Raw genomic sequence first — 18,940 nt, 5'->3', positions numbered from 1 at the left:
AATAAAAATCTGGAATTACTGCGAAACCATTGTTAATTGTTGTGACTCCAGACTCACACAATGTGGTTGACCCTTAAAAATACCCTCTGAATTAGGGATAGATGCTGACCCAACCAGTGATGCTATGAAAATCCTATGAATGCATTTAAAAAAAAGAGAGATTCCTAGTCATGGAAATAATGTTGGAGCCTTGGGGGAGAGGCCTGCCCAGCATGGGGTTCAATCCCGCTGTGGTGGATTTGGGACCTGCCTCCTTGCCTTACCTGTGGCGGAGGTCTGAGTGCTGTGATTTGGACCTGCCTTTGGGCAGAGAACTGAAGAAGATACAGGATTACATCAGGAATCCTGAGCAAACAGAGGGTTGAACTTCTCAAAATCTACCTTGTATCCCTCTACAGCAGATTCATTTTCAAAGGCCTTAACGTGATCCCATTTGATTCTGACCCAGGAGCCGACTGACTTCCAGGAAACTTTACCCGGTGAGCGGTTTGGAGCTGTAAACACACAGAGAAAGGGAAAATGTAACCATTTCCAAGACAAAATTGAGCCAGATCTACACAAACACATTCAGGAGGGTTATCCTTGGGACTTCCACAGTCAATCACACTAAATGAAGTGAGCATTGTAAAGGGTTAAGATCAGGAGCACCTGATTCTAACATAACTAATGATGTAACTATGATGCAATGTCACATGACTAATCCGGTGGGAAGCAGAAGTAGAGCCTGATGTCGAGTACTGAGATGTATATAGATCTGTAAATAAACAAGAACGGTTTTTACGAATAACAGTTTATGGTAACATTCTTAGGGTAACATGCAAACCCTAAAAAAACCCTATCATGACGAAACAAACATTTGTGAAAAGAAAATAATTGGCATCATCTACTATTAGTACCTGATTAAATAAACAGGTGAGTTGCGTATTCAGATCTTCAGAAACTCTGGCTACGTATACACCTCAGGCTATTTGTGTGCAGGCACCTGGTGCCTGCACACAAATAGCCTGAGGTGTATACTGCACTGAATACTAAGAGTTAGGAATAAAATAAAACAGACCCTCCCCCACCCTCCAGCTTGCGGACAGATCTCCCTAAGCAGAATAGTTGGTAGTGAATGTTCCTCATTTGTTCCAAGTGAGGTTAAGATGTTTCACTGTGCATCGAGCCCATCACTAATATTCAATAATTCATGGCTGGGGGAGGGGGATTCCTTATGGGGATTCAATTTTGCCTTTTTTAATTCTTTCACGGGACGTGGGCATCGCTGGCTAGGCCAGCATTTATTGCCCATCCCTAACTGTCCTTGTGAACGTGGTGGTGAGCTGTCTGCTTGAACCGCTGCAGTCCCTGTAGTGGAGGTACACCCACGGTGCTGTTAGGGAGTTCCAAGATTTTGACCCAGTGGCAGTGAGAGAATGGTGATATAGTTCCAAGTCAGGATAGTGTGTGACTTAGAGGGGGACTTGTAGTTGGTGGTGTTCCCATGCATCTGTTCCTTCTAGGTGGTGGAGGTTGCAGGTTTAGAAGGTGCTGTCTAAGGAGCCTTGGTGAGTTGCTGCAGTGCATCTTGTAGATCGTACACACTGCTGTCCCACTGTGCATTGGTGGTGGAGAGAATGAATGTTTAAGGAGATGAATGGGTTGCTGCTTTCTCGTGGATGGTGTCAAGCTTTTTGAGTGTTGTTGGAGCTGCACTCATCCAGGCAAGTGGGGAGTATTCCATCACACTTCTGACTCCTGCCTTACTGATGGTGGCATGGGGAGTTAGGGCGTGAGTTACTTGCCACAGAATTCCCAGTCTCTGACCTGCTCTTGTAGCCGCAGTATTTATATGGCTGGTCCAGTTCAGTTTCTGGTCAATGGTTATCTTCAGGTGTTGACAGTGGGGGATTCAGCGATGGTAATGTCATTGAATGTCAAGAGAAGATGGTTCGATTCTCTCTTCTGGGAGATGGTCATTGCCTGACACTTGTGTGGCATGAATGCTAGTTGCTACTTATCAGCCCAAACCTAAATGCTGTCCAAGTCTTGTTGCATGCAGGCACGGACTGCTTCAATATCTGTGGAGTTGTGAACTGAAATCATCAGTGAGCTTCCCTACTTCTGACCTGGAGTTGCTGAAACCCAAGAGTCTGTCTGTTTTACCGAGTTTCCTAACCTGGTACTTAAATTCTTGAGTGAATGAAGATCAGCGTACTGTATTGGCTACTCGTGGCTTTTGAGAAATACATATATATTTGTCCTTGGGATGTGGGTAATATTGGCAAGATAGCATTTATTGCCCTGAGAATATTAAGAGGTCAGTCATTTAGTGTGGGGACTGAAGTCACACACTAGCCAGGGCAGCTAGTGGGGGTGGAATGATTCCTTTTCCGTGCTGACGATAAGTGAGTTTTCCTCAGTACATTGCTGAGTTTCACTGGGACCTGGTGTACTCGGTCACTGCCTTTGTCTCTTCCTACACAACGTGTTTGGCCAATACCTCAGGGAATAAACAGGTGCACTGCGGTCTGGACCTCCCAGGAGCTGAAGATTGAGTTATTGTTGTAATGGGCTGGATGGAAGGCTCACCCTGCCCTGCCCACAGAAAGTTCCCCTCCAAGTCACTCACCATCCTGACTTGGAAATATATTGCCGTTCCTTCACTGTCACTGGGTCAAAATCCTGGAACTCCCTCCCTAACAGCACGGTGGGTGTACCTACACCATGTGGCCTGCAGCGGTTCAAGAAGGCAGCTCACCACCACCTTCTCAAGGGCAACTCGGGATGGGCAATAAATGCTGGCCCAGCCAGCGAAGCCCACATCCCGTGAATGAATATTAAAAAATATTGTTCACAAAGGAGGCCACCATATTCAGGGGCTTGGAGTAGATTCTGGTGTGGGGGAATGATTCTATGTCATCATGTTATAGGGGTAGATGGATTAACTGCCCTTGTTTCATCTTCCCCTTTTCATGCGGCCCTTTGCTGGTTATGTATTCAAGGCTTCCTTACTGCCCTCCTCAGGAACTGCGTTTTTCCCCCTGCACTTTCCAATGTAATTTTAGACACCTTGCTATAGGGAACACACATACTCAGCTTGTGCTGAGCTTGTGATGGTAAATGACAGGGTATGGTGGCTGGGAACCATTAACTCTTACCTATAATAGGATGAATGGTTACTTCTAAGGGCTGGAAAAGTCAGAGCCAGCAGAAAGGAGTTTGGAATGTGGAAAACAAGATAATACACAGAGAGGATGCAAGGCCCAGACTTTAGAACTGGCTTTCTGGAGGGAGAGATTTAATATTCATGGAGTGTTGTGACATCTATTGGATGCTAATGGAAAAGACTTTGTTCTGGCATGTAAACTACCAAAGGGGCTTTGAGCTTTCTGTTTCCAAGGGTCTTAGCTTTGGGCGAGGCGTGTGGGTGTTGCATGAGTGTCAGTGGGGCATGCATACAGGCAGTGCACGTATATGGGATGGGCACGTGTTTGGGTAGGCCGTACATATGGGCAAGGCACCACTTGTATAATGGTCCTGCCCGTAGTAGATTCCTTTAGAATTTGTTAATGCTAAGGTTCCATCCCCCAGTCCAATGCAAGTACTTGACGTACATTATTTATGTCTCTGAGCCTTTTAAAGGCTTAGACTATGTCTCCCCTCCACTTTCTCCTGCATTCTAACCACTTTCTGCGTGAAGAGGTTTCTCGCTATTGGATTGATTCGTGACTATTTTATATTTATGAGCCGTTAGGTTAAGTGGAAGATATGGGCTTCCAATTCTGTTCTTTCTCCCTCAAGCTTTAAAGCCTGAAACCCTGGCCCCATTACTCACGTGCTTTCTTGGTGGTGACAGTGGTGGAGGGACTGGAAGGGCCACTCCCAGCGCTGTTATAGGCCCTGACTTCCACATGGTATAGAGTGCTCGGCTTCAGCCCAGGGACACGGGCTGACAACTCGAGCCCAGGGGTTCTCACTCGATCAGCCGAAGCCTCCTTGTCATTCTCCCTCCAGTACCTGATCTTTGGAGATGGGAAAGATGTAAAACACCGACATAAAAGAGAAAAAAAAACGGAGAGTGTTAGAAGAAAATAACGAAGTGAAAAACAAACGTCAGTTAAGTTGCCATCAGGTTATTTCAAATTGACCTCTTGAAGGGTCGTTTTGGTTCCGTGACATAGTGTCGAATGGGTCAGAAGCCTGTTTTACATCTCCTCCCATTGAGGACAATGGGAATGAACCTTGGATTGAGATCCCAAACTCTCTCCCAGAAGGTACTGACTCCTGCTCTGAGGGAAGTGACTGCCTCCAATACCTCAAAGTCAATGCTCTGCTCGTGTGGGTCCAGGAAGAGATTGCCTGCAGGCTATTCCACTGTGGGAGCATCACAGCCAAGCCTAACCCCGTCCGCCTCCCTTAACCCCACTATTGGCAGAAAATCACTACACCGCATTCAGGAGAGATTTTTCTTTTAGGCGTCTCAGCCTAGATCAGGTGATCAAGTCTCAAGAGTGGGGCTTGAACCCATGACCTTCCGTCTCAGAGGCATGAGTGTTACTCACTAAACAATGGTCCACATGGTTAACTCAAAGCTAGAATCTTCCTGATCTTTCCACTTGCACTTTCCAAATGATTCATAAGATCATTTACCGTAGACCTTTGGCTTAAGTATTGCTGCAAAAAGAGATTTTCATCTGGCACTCATCAGGACACTTCACAAGAATACCACATGTAAAGGGAACAACAATTTATATTGCATGAGAAGAGAACGTTGACTGGTTGGCAAGTGGACTCTGAGGTGATGCCATGGCGAATGCACTAATTAGTGGTGACTGGCAGTTAACTGTCAAGCTGACAACCAATTTAAGATCGTTAGTTGGGCTCGCAATGTGGTGCATTTGCGGTTACTGGATGCTACATATATTAATACATAGGGCATTTGACATTACTAGCCTATTCACCAATGTTCCAATTAAGGATGCTATAGATATTTGCACTGCAGCACTATATCTTGGTGATCTAGACATGCCACCATTGCATGAATCAGTATTCATTGAGCTCATGAACTCGGTAACTCGCACAGTTGAGTTCAGTTTTAACGACACCATGTATACCCAAATAGATGGTGTTGCCACGGGATCCCCTCCAGGCCCAGCTCTCACAAGCATCTTTTTAGGGTTCCATGAGAATCGTGTCTTCAATGGAATGACACCTAACCTACTACCCTTCCCATATTTCTGATATGTGGATGATACGTTCACTATATTTAAATCCGCAGCTGCATGTAACAATTTCCTTACATGTTTTAATGGGCTCCATCCTGCGCTCAGATTCCCCTTTGAAATGGAGCAGTCAAATGAACTCCCCTTCCTTGATGTACTAGTTGAGAAATCTTCCGGGGGGGGTTCTCTCCCACGGTCTACCACAAGCCAATCTTCACTGGTCAATATACACATTGGGATTCTTACAGTTGAACATGCTATAAACTCGTCAATAACTTTGCAAATAGGGCCCGAACCATTTGCTCACCATGCAAACTTCATGCTGAAATAGGGCACATCAAAGGCATCCTGCGGGATAATAACCACCCTGGTCAGATCATTTCGCACTGCATATCATGCAAACTCATGAACAGGCTTAAGGCTAGCCCTGAAAAGTGCCCAGTCTACCTTGGATTACCCTGGTAAAGCTAGCTGTTTCACGCTGCTACTATGCAGTGGCAAAACAAGTGGTATTTGCCACTAACAGGATGCTGCCGTCAAGCCAAAAAAACATTCTGCCTATCACACAAATGAGTAATGTGGTATATGAATTTCAGTGCCAGTGTGATGCTAGGTATGTAAGCTGGACATCCCAAAGACTGGTGGATCATCTCAAACAGCATGTCCCAGCCGCTGTTCGCAATGGGCAATGTCCCAACCGCACCCAACCAGCCAGTGCTTGCCAAACTCAAACCACAGTGTCCAACATTTGAAGTGATTCCACGATTGGACAACATTTGCTAAATAATTCTCAGTGTGCTAAGGATTACACTGACAATCAATTTAAGGTTGTCAGTTGGGCTCGCAGTGTGGCACATTTGTGTGTACTGAAAGCTACACATATTAATACACAGGGCTCTGTTCTTTGCAGACAGGAAGAACATGTACACACATTGCACTTGTTTCAGCTAAACAAAATAAGTGACAGCCACTCACTGACTCATTCTTCAGGACAATGCCTTGACCAACCAGGGTCAAGCTGCCCGGTTTAAATTTCAAACAATGCTTGGCAGTTAACTGCCAGCCACCATCAATTGGTGCATTCTCCATGGCTACACCTCAGAGTCCACTTGCCAACCAATCAGCATTCTCTTTTCATACAGTATAAATTGTTGTTCCCTTGACATTTGCTATTGTTACGAAGTGTCCTGATGAGTGCAAGATGAAAAGCTTCGAAATGTCTTTTTTTTTCAGCATTACTCAAGTTCTGTACTAACAAATGACTACTTCTGGCTTAACAAAATCAATGCCTTGAAATAAAATGATCTTATTCAGTTTATACCGATTTCCATACTGCCATGGAGCAGTAACTGCCATGAATTTATTGTTAAGGGGTCACAATGGGCGGGGACATTTCTTGGAGCTCTAGCTGTGTGACTTCATTGGAAACATGGTGGGGAACTTCCTAGGGGGCGTTGGGAGCAGCTCCGAGGATATCGTCCCGTGGCCCGAACTGAACACCCAGATCAATAGAAAAGGGGATGGGTCAATCAGCAGCTCACCTCATAACCCAGCAGTATGCCATTCATGGTGATCTGCTCAACTGGACTCCAGCTCACCTCGATCTCGGAGGCAGAGAGGCTTCTTGCTGACACCTGAGAGGGGGCAACACTTGGTTCTGAGGGGAGGGAGAAACCTTCGTTAGTGATTTGTTGAAAGGTAGATGTGCGTGTTAGCAGACAACCAGATTAGACAATGAGTGCATTCCACCCTTTGGAAAGGGTGAAGAGGAGATTTACAAGGCTCCCAGCAGTCACCACCCTGACCAACAGTTGAAGGTGGTGTGAGATGGTGAAGGGTGACTGATGTCCTTTCAGTCTCCTTGCCTTTTGTTAAGACGCCCCATGGTGAGATGCACTCATCCACTTTCCTGGATGGGTGCAGCTCCAACACCACAAGAAAAAGAAGTTCGACACCATCCAGGACAAAGCAGCCTCCTTGATTGGTACTCCATCCGCCACCTTAAACATTCACTCCCTCCACCACCGACTCACAGTGGCAGCGGTGTGTGTACCATCTACAAGATGCACTGCCGCAATTCACCAAGGCTCCTTCGACAGCACCTTCGAAGCCCATGACCTCTACCACCTAGGAGGACAAGGGCAGCAAACGCATGGGAACAGCGCCGACTGCAATTTCCTCTCCAAGTACACACCATCCTGACTTGGAGCTATATCGCCGTCCCTTCATTGTCACTGGGTCAAAATCCTGGAACTCCCTCCCCAACAGCACTGTGGGTGCACTTACGCCCCATGAGCTGCAGCGGTTCAAGAAGGCGGCTCACCACCACCTTCTCAAGGGCAATTAGGGATGGGCAATGGACTAGCCAGCGATGTCCACATCCCGTGAACGAATACATTTAAAAAAAAAAATCACACACTTGTCATCCTTCCTGAGGTCCGATGTCCAATTCTGGGAGCCACACTTTAGAAAGGATGGTAAGGTTTTGGAGACAGTGCAGAATAGGTTTACTAGAATGGCAACAGGGATGCAGGACTACAGTTACATGGAGAAACTGCAAGTTTTGTGTGTTGAGCAGAGAAGGCGGGAGATGTTGGTGTTCAAATGTCTGGAGGTGTTCAAAATTTTGAGGGACTTTGAGAGAATAAAGAAGGGGAAATTATTTCCACTGAGAGGAGGGGCAGTAACCAGAGGACCACAGGGTTTAAGCTAATTAAAATCCAGATGCAGCAAATTGTTATAATCTGGAATGCTGATGGAAACAGATTCAATAGCAACTCTCAAAAGGGGATAGGATAAATACTTGAAAAGGAGAAATTTGTTCAAGTGTGGGGAAAGAATTAGAGAGAATGGTTACAAAACAGGAGGCCATTCGACCTGTCTTGCCCATACTGGCTCTCCGAATGAGCAACTTAGCTTGTCCCACTCCCTCACCCTCTCTCCGTAACCTTGCAGACTCTTTCTCCTTCAGGCGCTTATCCAATTCCCGTTTGAAAGGCATGGTCGAATCTGCCTCCACTCCACTCTCGGGCAGTGCACTACAGATTGTAACCACTTGCTGCATAAAAAGGTTTTCCCTCATGTCGCTGTTGGTTCTTTAGCAAATCACCTTAAACCTGCACCCTTTGGTTCTTGACCCTTCTGCCAATGGAAACAGTTTCTTCCTATTTACTCTGCCTAAACCATTCGTGATTTTGAACACCTCTATCAAATTTCCTCACCAACTTCTCTTCTTTAAGGAGGACAACTTCAGCCTCTCCAATCTAGCCTTGTAACTGCACTCCCTCATCCCTCAAGAGCAGGGGAGTGGGACTTATCTGATAGCTCCTTCAAACAGCCAGTACAGGCATGATGGTCCAAATGGGCCTCCTTCTGTGCTGTATGAACCTATGAATAAATTATTCAAATGAAACAATGGTGGAGGAGGTACACAAGGTCTGTTAAATATAGGAGGAGAAATCCAAACTGATAGAATGGAAATCAGGACATGAACACAGGTGGCCTCAGAGGGGTGGGACCACCAGCCTTACCTTCCTCTGCAGAGTAGACGATTGCAGTCTGGCTGTATGGCCCCTGACCCTTGTTGTTAAAGGCCTTCACTTTCACTTCAAATCGACTGTAGGATTCAATCGTATCATTCCGGTAAACATACCGTGAGGATTCAGCGCCCAGGACCTTTGCGTTTCTCCAATCCTTTGTCCCCTCCTTTCGGAAGGTGATGATATAACCAAAACCCTCACCGTTCTGGTACTCGCGTGGCACAGGCTTCAAATAAATCCAACATAAATAAGAGAGTTAACACTTAGAGAAGCTTTTCAATCCCCATCCCAACCTCTGCTTCTCCTGAAGGCCCTGGTTCTTACTGGGCCTCAGTTTCTCTAGCACGTAGCAATTCTGCCCCTACCTCAAACACATGCCCATGATTCGTCAGTGAGTTTTAATTGTGAATATCAGCAGATTCTTTAACTACAGGGGCATCGCAGCTAAATCTGATTGTTGCCGATATCCAAACTCTCACACACATTTCACCAAAGGGATTCAGTTGATAGGGATCTGGAATGGGGGCTCTGGCTGAATCTTTCCTCTTCCATATTCCACAGATGCTAAAACCAAATCTAGTGTGGTCCAAATTTTCACAACACTCAGGAAACACTGAACAGGCTGAACCCCTTTTCTCTGGAAAAGAGAAGGCTGAGGGGTGACCTAATCGAATCATATGGAATTGTAGAATGGTTATAGCACAGAAGGAGGCCATTCAGCCCATCGAGTCTGTGCCCTCTCTCTGCAAAAGCAATTTAGCTAGTCCCACTCCCCTGCCCATTTCTTGCAGCCCTGTACTTTTTTTGTTTCAGATAATTATCGAATACTCTTTTAAAAGCCATGATTGAATTTGTCTCCACCACATTCTCTGAGTATTTCAGATCCTAACCACTCACTGTGTAAAAAAAGATTTTCCTCCTGTTGTCTTTGGTTCTTTTGCCAATTACCTCAGATCGGTGTCCTCTGGTTCTCAACCCCTCCACCAATGGAAACAATTTCTCTCTATCTACTCTGTCTAGACCCCTCATGGTTTTGAATGCCTCTGTCAAATCTCTTCTCAACCTTCTCCTCTTTAAGGAGAACAACCCCAGCCTTTCCAATCCATCCATGTAACTGAAGTCTCTCATCCTTAGGATCATTTTCATAAATCTTTTCTGAATCCTCTCTAAAGCCTTCACAACCTATCCAAAGTGCAGTGCTCAGAATTGGGCAGACGACCTCACTCGAGGCTGAACCAGTGTTTTATAAAGATGCAAATAAAGGTTCCCCCACCATGGCAGCTGGAACTGAAAAGCTCGTCTCAGAAATGGTGACCAAGAAACCATCACCAATTGTCGTAAAAACCCCATCTGGTTCACTAATGCCCTTTAGGGAAGGAAATCTGCCGTCCTTACCTGGTCTGGCCTACATGTGACTCCAGACCCACAGGAATGTGGTTGACTCTGAACTGCCCTCTGAAATGGCCTAGCAAGCCACTCAGTTCAAGGACTATTAAGGATGGGCAACAAATGCTGGCCTTGCCAGCGACACCCATATCCCATCAAAGAATAAAAAAATAACTTATTTGTTTTTGTACTGCCATGTCTCTATTTATAAAACTCAGGATCGTGTATGCCTCTTTTTCAACCTGCCCCCACTTGAACGAATTGTGCACCAATATCCCCCAGGTCTTTAAAGGAGCTTTAAATCAAGGTCTTTAAGGAGGTTGATAGGGTAGACATAAAGGAGATGTTTCCACTTGTGGGGGAGATCAAAACCAGGGGTTAGATAGTCACTCATAAATTCAATAGGGAACTCATGAAAAACCTATTTATCCAGAGTCATGGAATCATAGAATGGTTAGAGCACAGAAGGAGGCCATTTGGCCCATTGTGTCTATGCCATCTCTCTGTGTGAGTAACTCATTTAGTCCCACTCCCTCATACTTTCCCATTGGCCCTGCAAATATTTTCTCTTCAGATAATCATCCAATTCTCTTTTGAAAGCCATGATCGTACCTATCTCCACTACACTCTCTTAGCATTCCATTGATTTTTTTTGCCAAACACCTTAAACACTATTGTCTGGTTCTCAGCCCTCCACCAACGGGAACAGTTTCTCTCTATCTACTCTGTCTAGGCCTCTCATGATTTAGAGAGGTTGGAATGTGGAAGTGGCTACTACAGAGAATGGTTGAGGGAAGTAGTATGGATACATTTAAGGGGAAGCTGGTACATAAGTACATGAGAGGGACAAAATAGAAGGGTATGCTGATAGGGTGAGTTAAAATAAGAAATCTGACACACAAAACCATTGTTCTATGGGGAAAAGTATTCTGGCAATCTTCAGTCCCACTTGAAATCTCAGCATTTTTTATGTGTGTGTTCCTTAGTTCTGTATCCCAGCCCAGAATGTGCTGGGAAAAGGGAAGGGACAATAAAGGTTTTGTCTCTCTCAGTTGAAAATAAAGGAGCCAAGACAAGCCTTTGTCTAAAATCTCCGGCTCTATCCTAAATCTTCCATTCTCCAGTTCTCCCCATAAGGATCCTTCCCACTGTGAGTCTGGGTTCCTTCCAGCTCCAGTCTTAGACACTCCTTAATACTTACCGCCCACAGCATGGTGACCTCGTGCTGATCTCCACCTCCGCCGCTGATGTTTGATGGAGCAACTGTGGGAGCTAGGAGACACAAAGTTGAATATATTTAACCATGAGAACATAATTGAGTGCAAGACATCAAGCCTGGGCATAACAAGCGCCCACTTCTTTCCCTTCAACTTCGTGCTTGGGAATTTGGTGCAAAGTAGAGTTAGGATGGAAAATGGAATTGGAATTCTCCGCATTTGTGGTGAAATTTTGCCGGGACCTCCAGGAATGTGCCATTATTTGCTGGGGGTCCCTGGGAGTGCGCTACTATTTCCTTTTCAGTTCCGACGAAAGGTCTTTGACCTGAAATGTTAACCCCGGCCGGGATTTTCCCGTCCTGCAGAATTCCCGCCCGAAGTCAACAGGGCTTTGGCTGGTCCGTCAAATTTTCTGCCCCCCCGCCTGCGATGGGTAAGACAGGAAAATCCTGGCCTCTGTTTCCCCCTCCCAAGATGCTGCCAGACCGACTGGGCACTTCCAGCATTTTCTGCTTTTATTTCCAATTTCCAAGCACCCGCAGTATTTTGGTTTTATTCAGTGCATCAATACTTGCTGGAGAGCTCTGTGATTGTGTAAGGGCTCTACCATAAGTCGCAGAATTTTATTGTTTAGGGTCACGGTCGAAGGCTGGTGGCTGCTCACTTACCAGCTTCTCTGGTGCGTATGGTTTGCGAGGGGAGGCTGGGATCGCCAGTTCCCAAGATGTTCTTCGCGATGACTCGGAATTCATAATCCATCCATGGAGTGAGGTTGATTACCCAGGCTGTCTCCGCGTTGCCTTCCACATGTTGCGGAACTTGTCAGACAAAATTCAAACGAGAAAGCGTTAGACGTCGGCTTCACCTGCAAAATTGGGATGAAAACTGCACTCCCTTGACGCTTCGGTCAATGTCCATGTGCGGTGCGCTACTGAGCCATAAAAGAACAGCAGGATCCCCGGTCGCTGTTCCCAGTTCCGATCAGCCGTGGCTCAGCGGGTAGCACTCCTGCCCCGGAGTCAGAAGGCCACGTGCTCCAATCCCATTCCGGAGACCTGAGCACAAAATCTCGGCTGACGTGCCCAACGCAGCACTGAGGGAGTGCAGCACTGTCGGAGGTGCCATCTTCCACATGAGATATTAAATCAAGGCCTTCATGTGAAAGATCCTGTGTCACCATTGCAAAGAAGAGCAAGGGAATTCTCCCTGGGGTCCTGACCGACATTTATCCTTCAACCAAAACAGATGATCTGGCCACTATCACGAATCTAGTTGTGGGATCTTGCTGTGTGCAAATTGGCTGCCATGTATTCTTACATTACAGGAGTGACTACATTTCAAAAAGCGCTTAATTAGCTGTAAAAAGCTGTGGGATGTCCTGAGGTTGTGAATGCGCTATATAAATGCAAGACATTCTTTTAGTCTATTGTCAGTTCACTCTTCTTCATCAAAGCTGCTGTAGTTATGGGCGCCAAGGATAGACAGTGGAAGAAGTGACCCAGGGGCTCCTGACTGCTCTCCATTGAGTGCTATTGGAAAATGTGTGTGTATGTGTGGCAAGTTCAGTAGAGGGGCGGGATTGGGCTTAGCTGTGATGCCCACATAGCCAAACAGCCCCCACTGCTTAAGCCCCAATTTTGACTCCGTGGGGCAGGAGGGATGTCCCCAGGATGTCATTGTCATGAGGCCCTGGGAAATTTGAACTCAGCAGAGGGGGACTGGAGTCACAGCATCACCAGCGGGCAGAAGAGAAGCTTCGGGCAAGGGGACTGGAAGGAACGTTCCTTGGCATTAGGTCATTGTTTTGTTGGGGGTGGAGTATCTGGTACGAAGGAGGTTCGGTTCAGTGGGCCGGGGGTGGGGGAGGGGGTGTGGGGTAGGGCACAAGGTCTCCCTGTGAGTCCTGGAGGAGACCTGCTGACCCATAATCTGTCTAACAGGTTAAATATACACCGAGCTCCCTGCCCCATCATCTTGTGCGACTGCCGCGATTGGCAGTTAAAATTGTGTCAGGATCCTCACTGCGTTGAGGGACCCCGACTTTTACAAGTTAATCGGGGTCATATTGGTGACCCCACCCACCCCTCATCCTCCGATAACCCAGCGGCTAAAATGGCGTCGGTTGAGTATGTGTCGGGAATGTGCCTGGGGCTGGGGGGAGTTGGAAGTTTGCGGCTGCCACCTTAACCACCTGATAGCCCTGCTCACCATGGGGGCGCAGTAGGTGTTGCCAACCCTGGTTCGGTGTATTCCTGGGGACTTGATCACGTGACCTCCCATCTTCAAACACCCCTCAAACAGCCCCTTTGTCCCATGCAGCCAAAAACTAATGAAAGAGAGACATTTATACAGCACTGTTCAAAACCATCAGGCATTTCAAAGTGCTTTAAAGCCAATGAGGCACTTTTGAAGTGTAGTCATGGTCATGGTCATGTGGGAAATGCGGCAGCAATTTGCGCACAGCAAGCTCCCACAAACAGAAGTGTAATAATGTCCGGATAATTACTTTTCGCGATGTTGGTTGACAGATAAATATTGGCCAGGGCACTGGGGATAACTCCCCTGCTCATCTTCAAAATAATGACCATGGGATCTTTTACATCCATTCAAGGAGGCTGAAAGGGCCTTGGTTTAATGTCTCACCCAAAAGACAGCACCTCCGACAGTGCAGCACTCCCTCAGTACCCCACTGGAGGGTCAGCCTTGACTTCTGTGCCTATGCCCTGGGACCTGGACCCTGAACGTTGACAACTGAGCCATCAAGTATTGAAAGAAAATGAGAATATAAACGATTTTTTTTATTGCTACCTCCCCCCCACTCCACCCCAAAGCCCCTCTGTTTCTCTCTTCTGGGTCCTTCTTGTAGCAGGTTCCTGGAGATGAATCTTCAACTCCTGGAGTCCGCAGGGCAGTCCTGGAAAGTTGGCAACCTGAGTTGGCAGAGCTTTGCTGTCTCTGCCCACACATCTGCCTGAGGTGCAGGAATCCTTAAATACTTTTGGATCTGAAAGTCCAATAACCTCAGGAGACGGGGGAACTCGAGGAGAAAAATAAAATAAACCAAACAGCGTTCCCCTCCACCGCACTACCACCCACGGCCAATTATTTCATATGAAAGGAATGGGTACGTCCCAAACAAACTGCCTCTGGTAAATTTTACTTTGGCCTTTCGTGCGGTTAACGTGGAAATCTCGCTAGAGTGAATTTAAAATAATTGATTTCAGTACTCTCCCCCCACCGTCTGTCCCCCTCTGACTTTCAGCCAACAGCGGGGCTGCACTGCACAGCTGGCCGGGGGAGACAGCAGGGCAGCCTCTGGGAAAGTGAGGGCAGGTTTCACCTGGTAGGCCCCTGGCATGCAAAAGAACCAAGCAAGAAGATACCACGAATTCAAGTAAAATAATAAAAAAAAAAGAAATTAAATCTGTCAGTTTGAGGAAATAAAAAGTTAACTCCTTGACTATGCCCATAGAGGGTAGAAAGAGACAATTTTCAGGTTGGGTAGACCTGTTGGGAGTGTTATCCTGGGCATCTAGTGAATAAACCCTTGACTAATGCCTTAGGCCCTCCATCTTACTGAGCAGCTCTAATGCTGCATTGTTCCAGTCAGGCAATTGCCTAGTTTTAACCCTATTTGTGTGGATGAGATGACCTGAGTGAGGGCATTGTGTTGCCTTCTTGACTCAAAAAACCATGAAATAGGAACACAGGAACAGGAGGAGGCCATTCAGCCCCTTGAGCCTGTTCTGTCCATTCAGTGAGATCGTAGTTAATCTGTATTCTAACTCATCAAACTACCATGACTCCATATCCCTTATTGGCTAGCAAAAATCTATTGATTTAAGATTATTAATTGAACTAATGTCTATTGCTTCTTGTGAGACATAGTTTCACCCTTTTCGTGAAGAAGTGTTTCCTAATATCCCTCCTGAATGAGCCTGGCTCTGATTTGAAGATCCTGATCCAGATATTCCAAGTGGTGGCAATCATTGGATTGCTGCTCCGCTCCTACTTGTCTCTGCCATGACTCTTCAGCAGCCTTCCATCGAACTGCTTCCTTGTAGCGCTGGACTGTTGCGGGGAAGACAGTCCCTGACGGCACTGGCTGCAATATTCTGGTAAGTGTTCACTAACGCACTGAAAAACTCTGGGACATTCAAACGGATTTTCAGTGTGTTAGAGAATGAATGTATGAATGAATGGGTGAAGTGTAGGTTTGTAAGTGGGCAGGGTGGGTGAGGTAAGTGTGTACGTGTGTAGGATGGCAGCTGGGCAGGGGGGCAGCTGGGCAGGGTGGCAGGACGGTAGGTGGGTCGGGTGGGGGGGGAGGTTAGTCAGGTTGGGTCAGGAGGGGTTGTCAGGTTGGGGCTAGTCAGATCTGTTCAGGGGTCAGGGGTGGAAGTCGGGTGGTGGGGACTAATCAGGTCGGATCGGGTGGGGGAGGAGTCAAGGGTCAGGAGGGTGTCGGGGGGGTCAGGGGGGAGTTGGGTGGTGGGGGCTAGTCAGGCTGGGTCAGGGGGCAGACTTGGGGGTCAAGGGGTGTCAGTTGTACAGTTACCCAGGAGTTAGACTAGGATTTTCCTGTCTAACATTTCCTGGGTATGGGTAACTATCCAGGTAAGCACGTCAGAACCATCTGAAGTCTCCGCTTCTAACTCAGAGTCGGAGTCTTTCTCGGAGGGTCCTGGGGAGCAGGGGAATTGCCCATCGGAAGTTCAAACTTTCCCATGGCAGAGTGTCTCTGGATCATTACTTCAGGCCTTTTAGATGACTAGTCTTGTAAGGTAAGAAATAGAAGCTGCAGGAGTCCCCTTGAGCCTGCTTCACCTCTGAATGAGATCATGGCTGACCTTCACCTTTCTGCACTATCCCCATATCCCTTAATCTGCCTAGTAACAAAAAAATCTATCAAATTCAGTCTTGAGTACACCCAACAACTGAGCACCCACAGCTCTCTGGAAAAAGAGTATTCCAAGGTATTCCAAGGATTCACAACCTTTCTAATGAAGAAATTCCTCCTGATCTCAGTTCTAAATGGACGACTCTTATTCTGAGATTGTGACCCCTTTGTTCTAGCTTCCCCAGTCGGTGGGGGGAAGCCTTTTCTCAGCATCTGCCCCGTCACGCCCTTAAGAGTTTCGATGCTTCATCTAAAGCATGTCTCATTCTTCTAAACTCCAGGGACTATAACCATCAGGCTACCGTAACCATTCAGAATAAGCCTAGTTTATGCAATTTAATTATGTTTAGTGCCCCCCCTCACCATCTCGGAACCTTTAAAGAGGGCGAACATATCGAGCAGGATTTTCAACTTAGCGGGCGGGGCACACGCCCGACACGCACAAGCGTGAAAGAGCGCGCGATGGCGTTGGGCGTGCGTCCCGACGTCATAGCGCGCCCGCCCAATATTTCGGTCAGCGGGTGCGGCTTGCGGAGCAGCCCGCACGCCCGCTGACAATTAAGAGAGCTATTAAACCCGTTAACCAATTAATTAAATTGAATTTTTCGCTGCCCGTCTAACCTTACGGTTGTGGGGAGGGGTGGGGGGTGGGAGAATGGGCCAGGCGGCCTTTGCATTTTTTGCGAAACCTTATCCACGGGAGCGATGAGGTTTCCAACAACGACCGAAAAAGCAATAAAAAATTTTTTGAACTCATTTTTCACGTGTCCCTCTTCGTGTGACGGTGTCACATGTGGGGGGACCTGTTTTCCTTGTTTTTCGAATCTTTATTTTTCATATTAAAAGTGTTCAGCTCCCTGAGGCAGCTCTGTCCCCTTCAGGGAGCTTGCAGTGAGCGCTCCCCTCCCCAACGCATGCGCAAACGTCAGCGCTGGCGCTCCTCCCTCCCTCCCCCCCCCAACCCCGGCAGCGCTGAGGCTCTCAGCGCGTGTTACACGCTGAACGGACATTAACTGGCCAGCCAGTGCGAAATCACAGCCGGGGCCCGATCGAGAGCGGTGGTCCGTTTGGCGGCCACTCCCGGGCTTGCCCACTGCGCCAGCCCAACGAGGGGAAATTCCTCCCCATAGAGTGGTAGCGCCAACCATACCTGTCCTGACATTCTTCCATTCATCAGACAGCGATGTCCTGGCTTGTATTATGTACTTGCCGATTGGGCTGTGGTTATCGTAGCCTCTGCTCCAACTTATCAGCACCGAGCTGTCATTGATTTCTTTCACCACAACACCTCCTGGAGGGCCAGGTGGACCTGGGAGACAACAACTTGCGTTAATATAGCGCCTTTAATGTGCCAAGGCACTTCCATAACAGCATTATCAGATAAAAATTGACACTGAGCTACATCAGGAGATATTAAGGTGGGTGACTAAAAATCTGGTCAAAGCGGTATGTTTTGAGGAATGCCTTAAAGGAGGGGAGAGAGAGAGATAGAGAGAGAGAGAGAAGTTGAGGGAGGGGAATTCCAGAGCTTGTTGGCTGCCACTGGGTGCACGATTAAAATCAGGGATGCTCAAGAGGCCAGAATCAGAGGAACGGAGAGATCTTGGAGGTTTGTGGGGCTGGAGGAGGTAGATAGGGAGGGGGTAAAGCCATGGAGGGATTTGAAAACTAGGATGAGAATTTTAGAGAGGGGATTCCAGAGCTTAGGGCCGAGGCAGTTGAAGGCACAGCCGCCAATGGAGGCCAGGGAGAAGGTGAGGCAGCTCGGGATGACTGAGCTGGAAGACCATCACCAAGTGAGCGACACAACTCTGGAACAAGGGGAGGAAAGATTATCATTGAGACGGGAAGAAATAAGTTCAATTGGGCAGGAACTGGCTGAAATAATGGGCCGGTCAAGGTAATATCTGTGTATGGTCTATGGGAAGGAGGTAGAAGTTGAACAAGGGGGGAAAGAAAACCAATCGGAGATAGGAAGAAATGGGACCTGTAACTGTTGGTGCTCAGAGGGATTTTTGTTGTTCATAGAATCTTAGAGCAAAAAATGAGGCCACTCAGCTTGTCACGTTTATGTTGATTCTTTGAAATGGCTGTCAAATGTAGTCCCACATCCCAGCCTATTCCCCACGACCATGCAAGTTATTCCTCTTCAAAACATTTCTAATTGTTTTTGAAAGTTCTAATGAGGTATGATTCCATCACATTTACAGGTAGTGTGTTCGAGAAAATTAACAGAAAATTCCTCTGCATTTTCCCACTAGCTCTTTTGGCAATTATTTTAAATTTATGCCCTCTGTTAACTGACCCAGTGAGGGAATAGTTTCTTCTGACTTGCTTTATCAAAACCCCTCAAATTTTTGGATAACTTTATTAAATCTCCTCTTAAGTTTCTCAGCTCTAAGGAGAACAATCCCAGCTTCTCCAATCTCTCCACATAACTGAACCCCCCTCGTCTTAAATTAAAGCAGGAAATGCTGGGAAAACTCAGCAGGCTTGACAGCATCTGTGGAGAGAGAAACAGAATTAAGGTTTTGAGTCCATAGGACCCTCCTGAAGAAGAGTCATACAGACTCGAAATGTTAACTCTGTTTCTCCCTCCACAGATGCTGTCAGACCTGCTGAGTTTTCCAGCAACTTTCTGTTTTAATTTAAAGATTTGTAGCATCCACAGTATTTCGCTTTCACCCCTCAGTT

The 18,940-nt window shown here is 47.0% G+C and overlaps 1 protein-coding gene across 1 annotated transcript in view; it reads right to left on the bottom strand.

Moving 5' to 3' along the window:
- Nucleotides 1–18,940, bottom strand: part of cntn2 (contactin 2) — a 170,931-nt gene that overhangs the window by 8,113 nt on the left and 143,878 nt on the right. Inside the window, exons 15-21 of the mRNA XM_078546404.1 lie at nt 17,397–17,555; nt 12,015–12,164; nt 11,331–11,401; nt 8,735–8,969; nt 6,746–6,861; nt 3,818–4,004; nt 382–494 (exon numbers count right to left, since the gene is read on the bottom strand). Of these exons, the coding sequence (XP_078402530.1) occupies nt 382–494; nt 3,818–4,004; nt 6,746–6,861; nt 8,735–8,969; nt 11,331–11,401; nt 12,015–12,164; nt 17,397–17,555 (1,031 nt within the window). The remainder of the gene's footprint in view (nt 1–381; nt 495–3,817; nt 4,005–6,745; nt 6,862–8,734; nt 8,970–11,330; nt 11,402–12,014; nt 12,165–17,396; nt 17,556–18,940) is intronic.

Source organism: Cetorhinus maximus, chromosome 8 (genome assembly GCF_964194155.1).
Source record: "Cetorhinus maximus chromosome 8, sCetMax3.hap1.1, whole genome shotgun sequence".
Taxonomy (NCBI): Eukaryota; Metazoa; Chordata; class Chondrichthyes; order Lamniformes; family Cetorhinidae; genus Cetorhinus; species Cetorhinus maximus.
The sequence above is the reverse complement of the archived record's forward strand: the minus strand, read 5'-3'. Positions and strand labels throughout refer to the sequence as shown.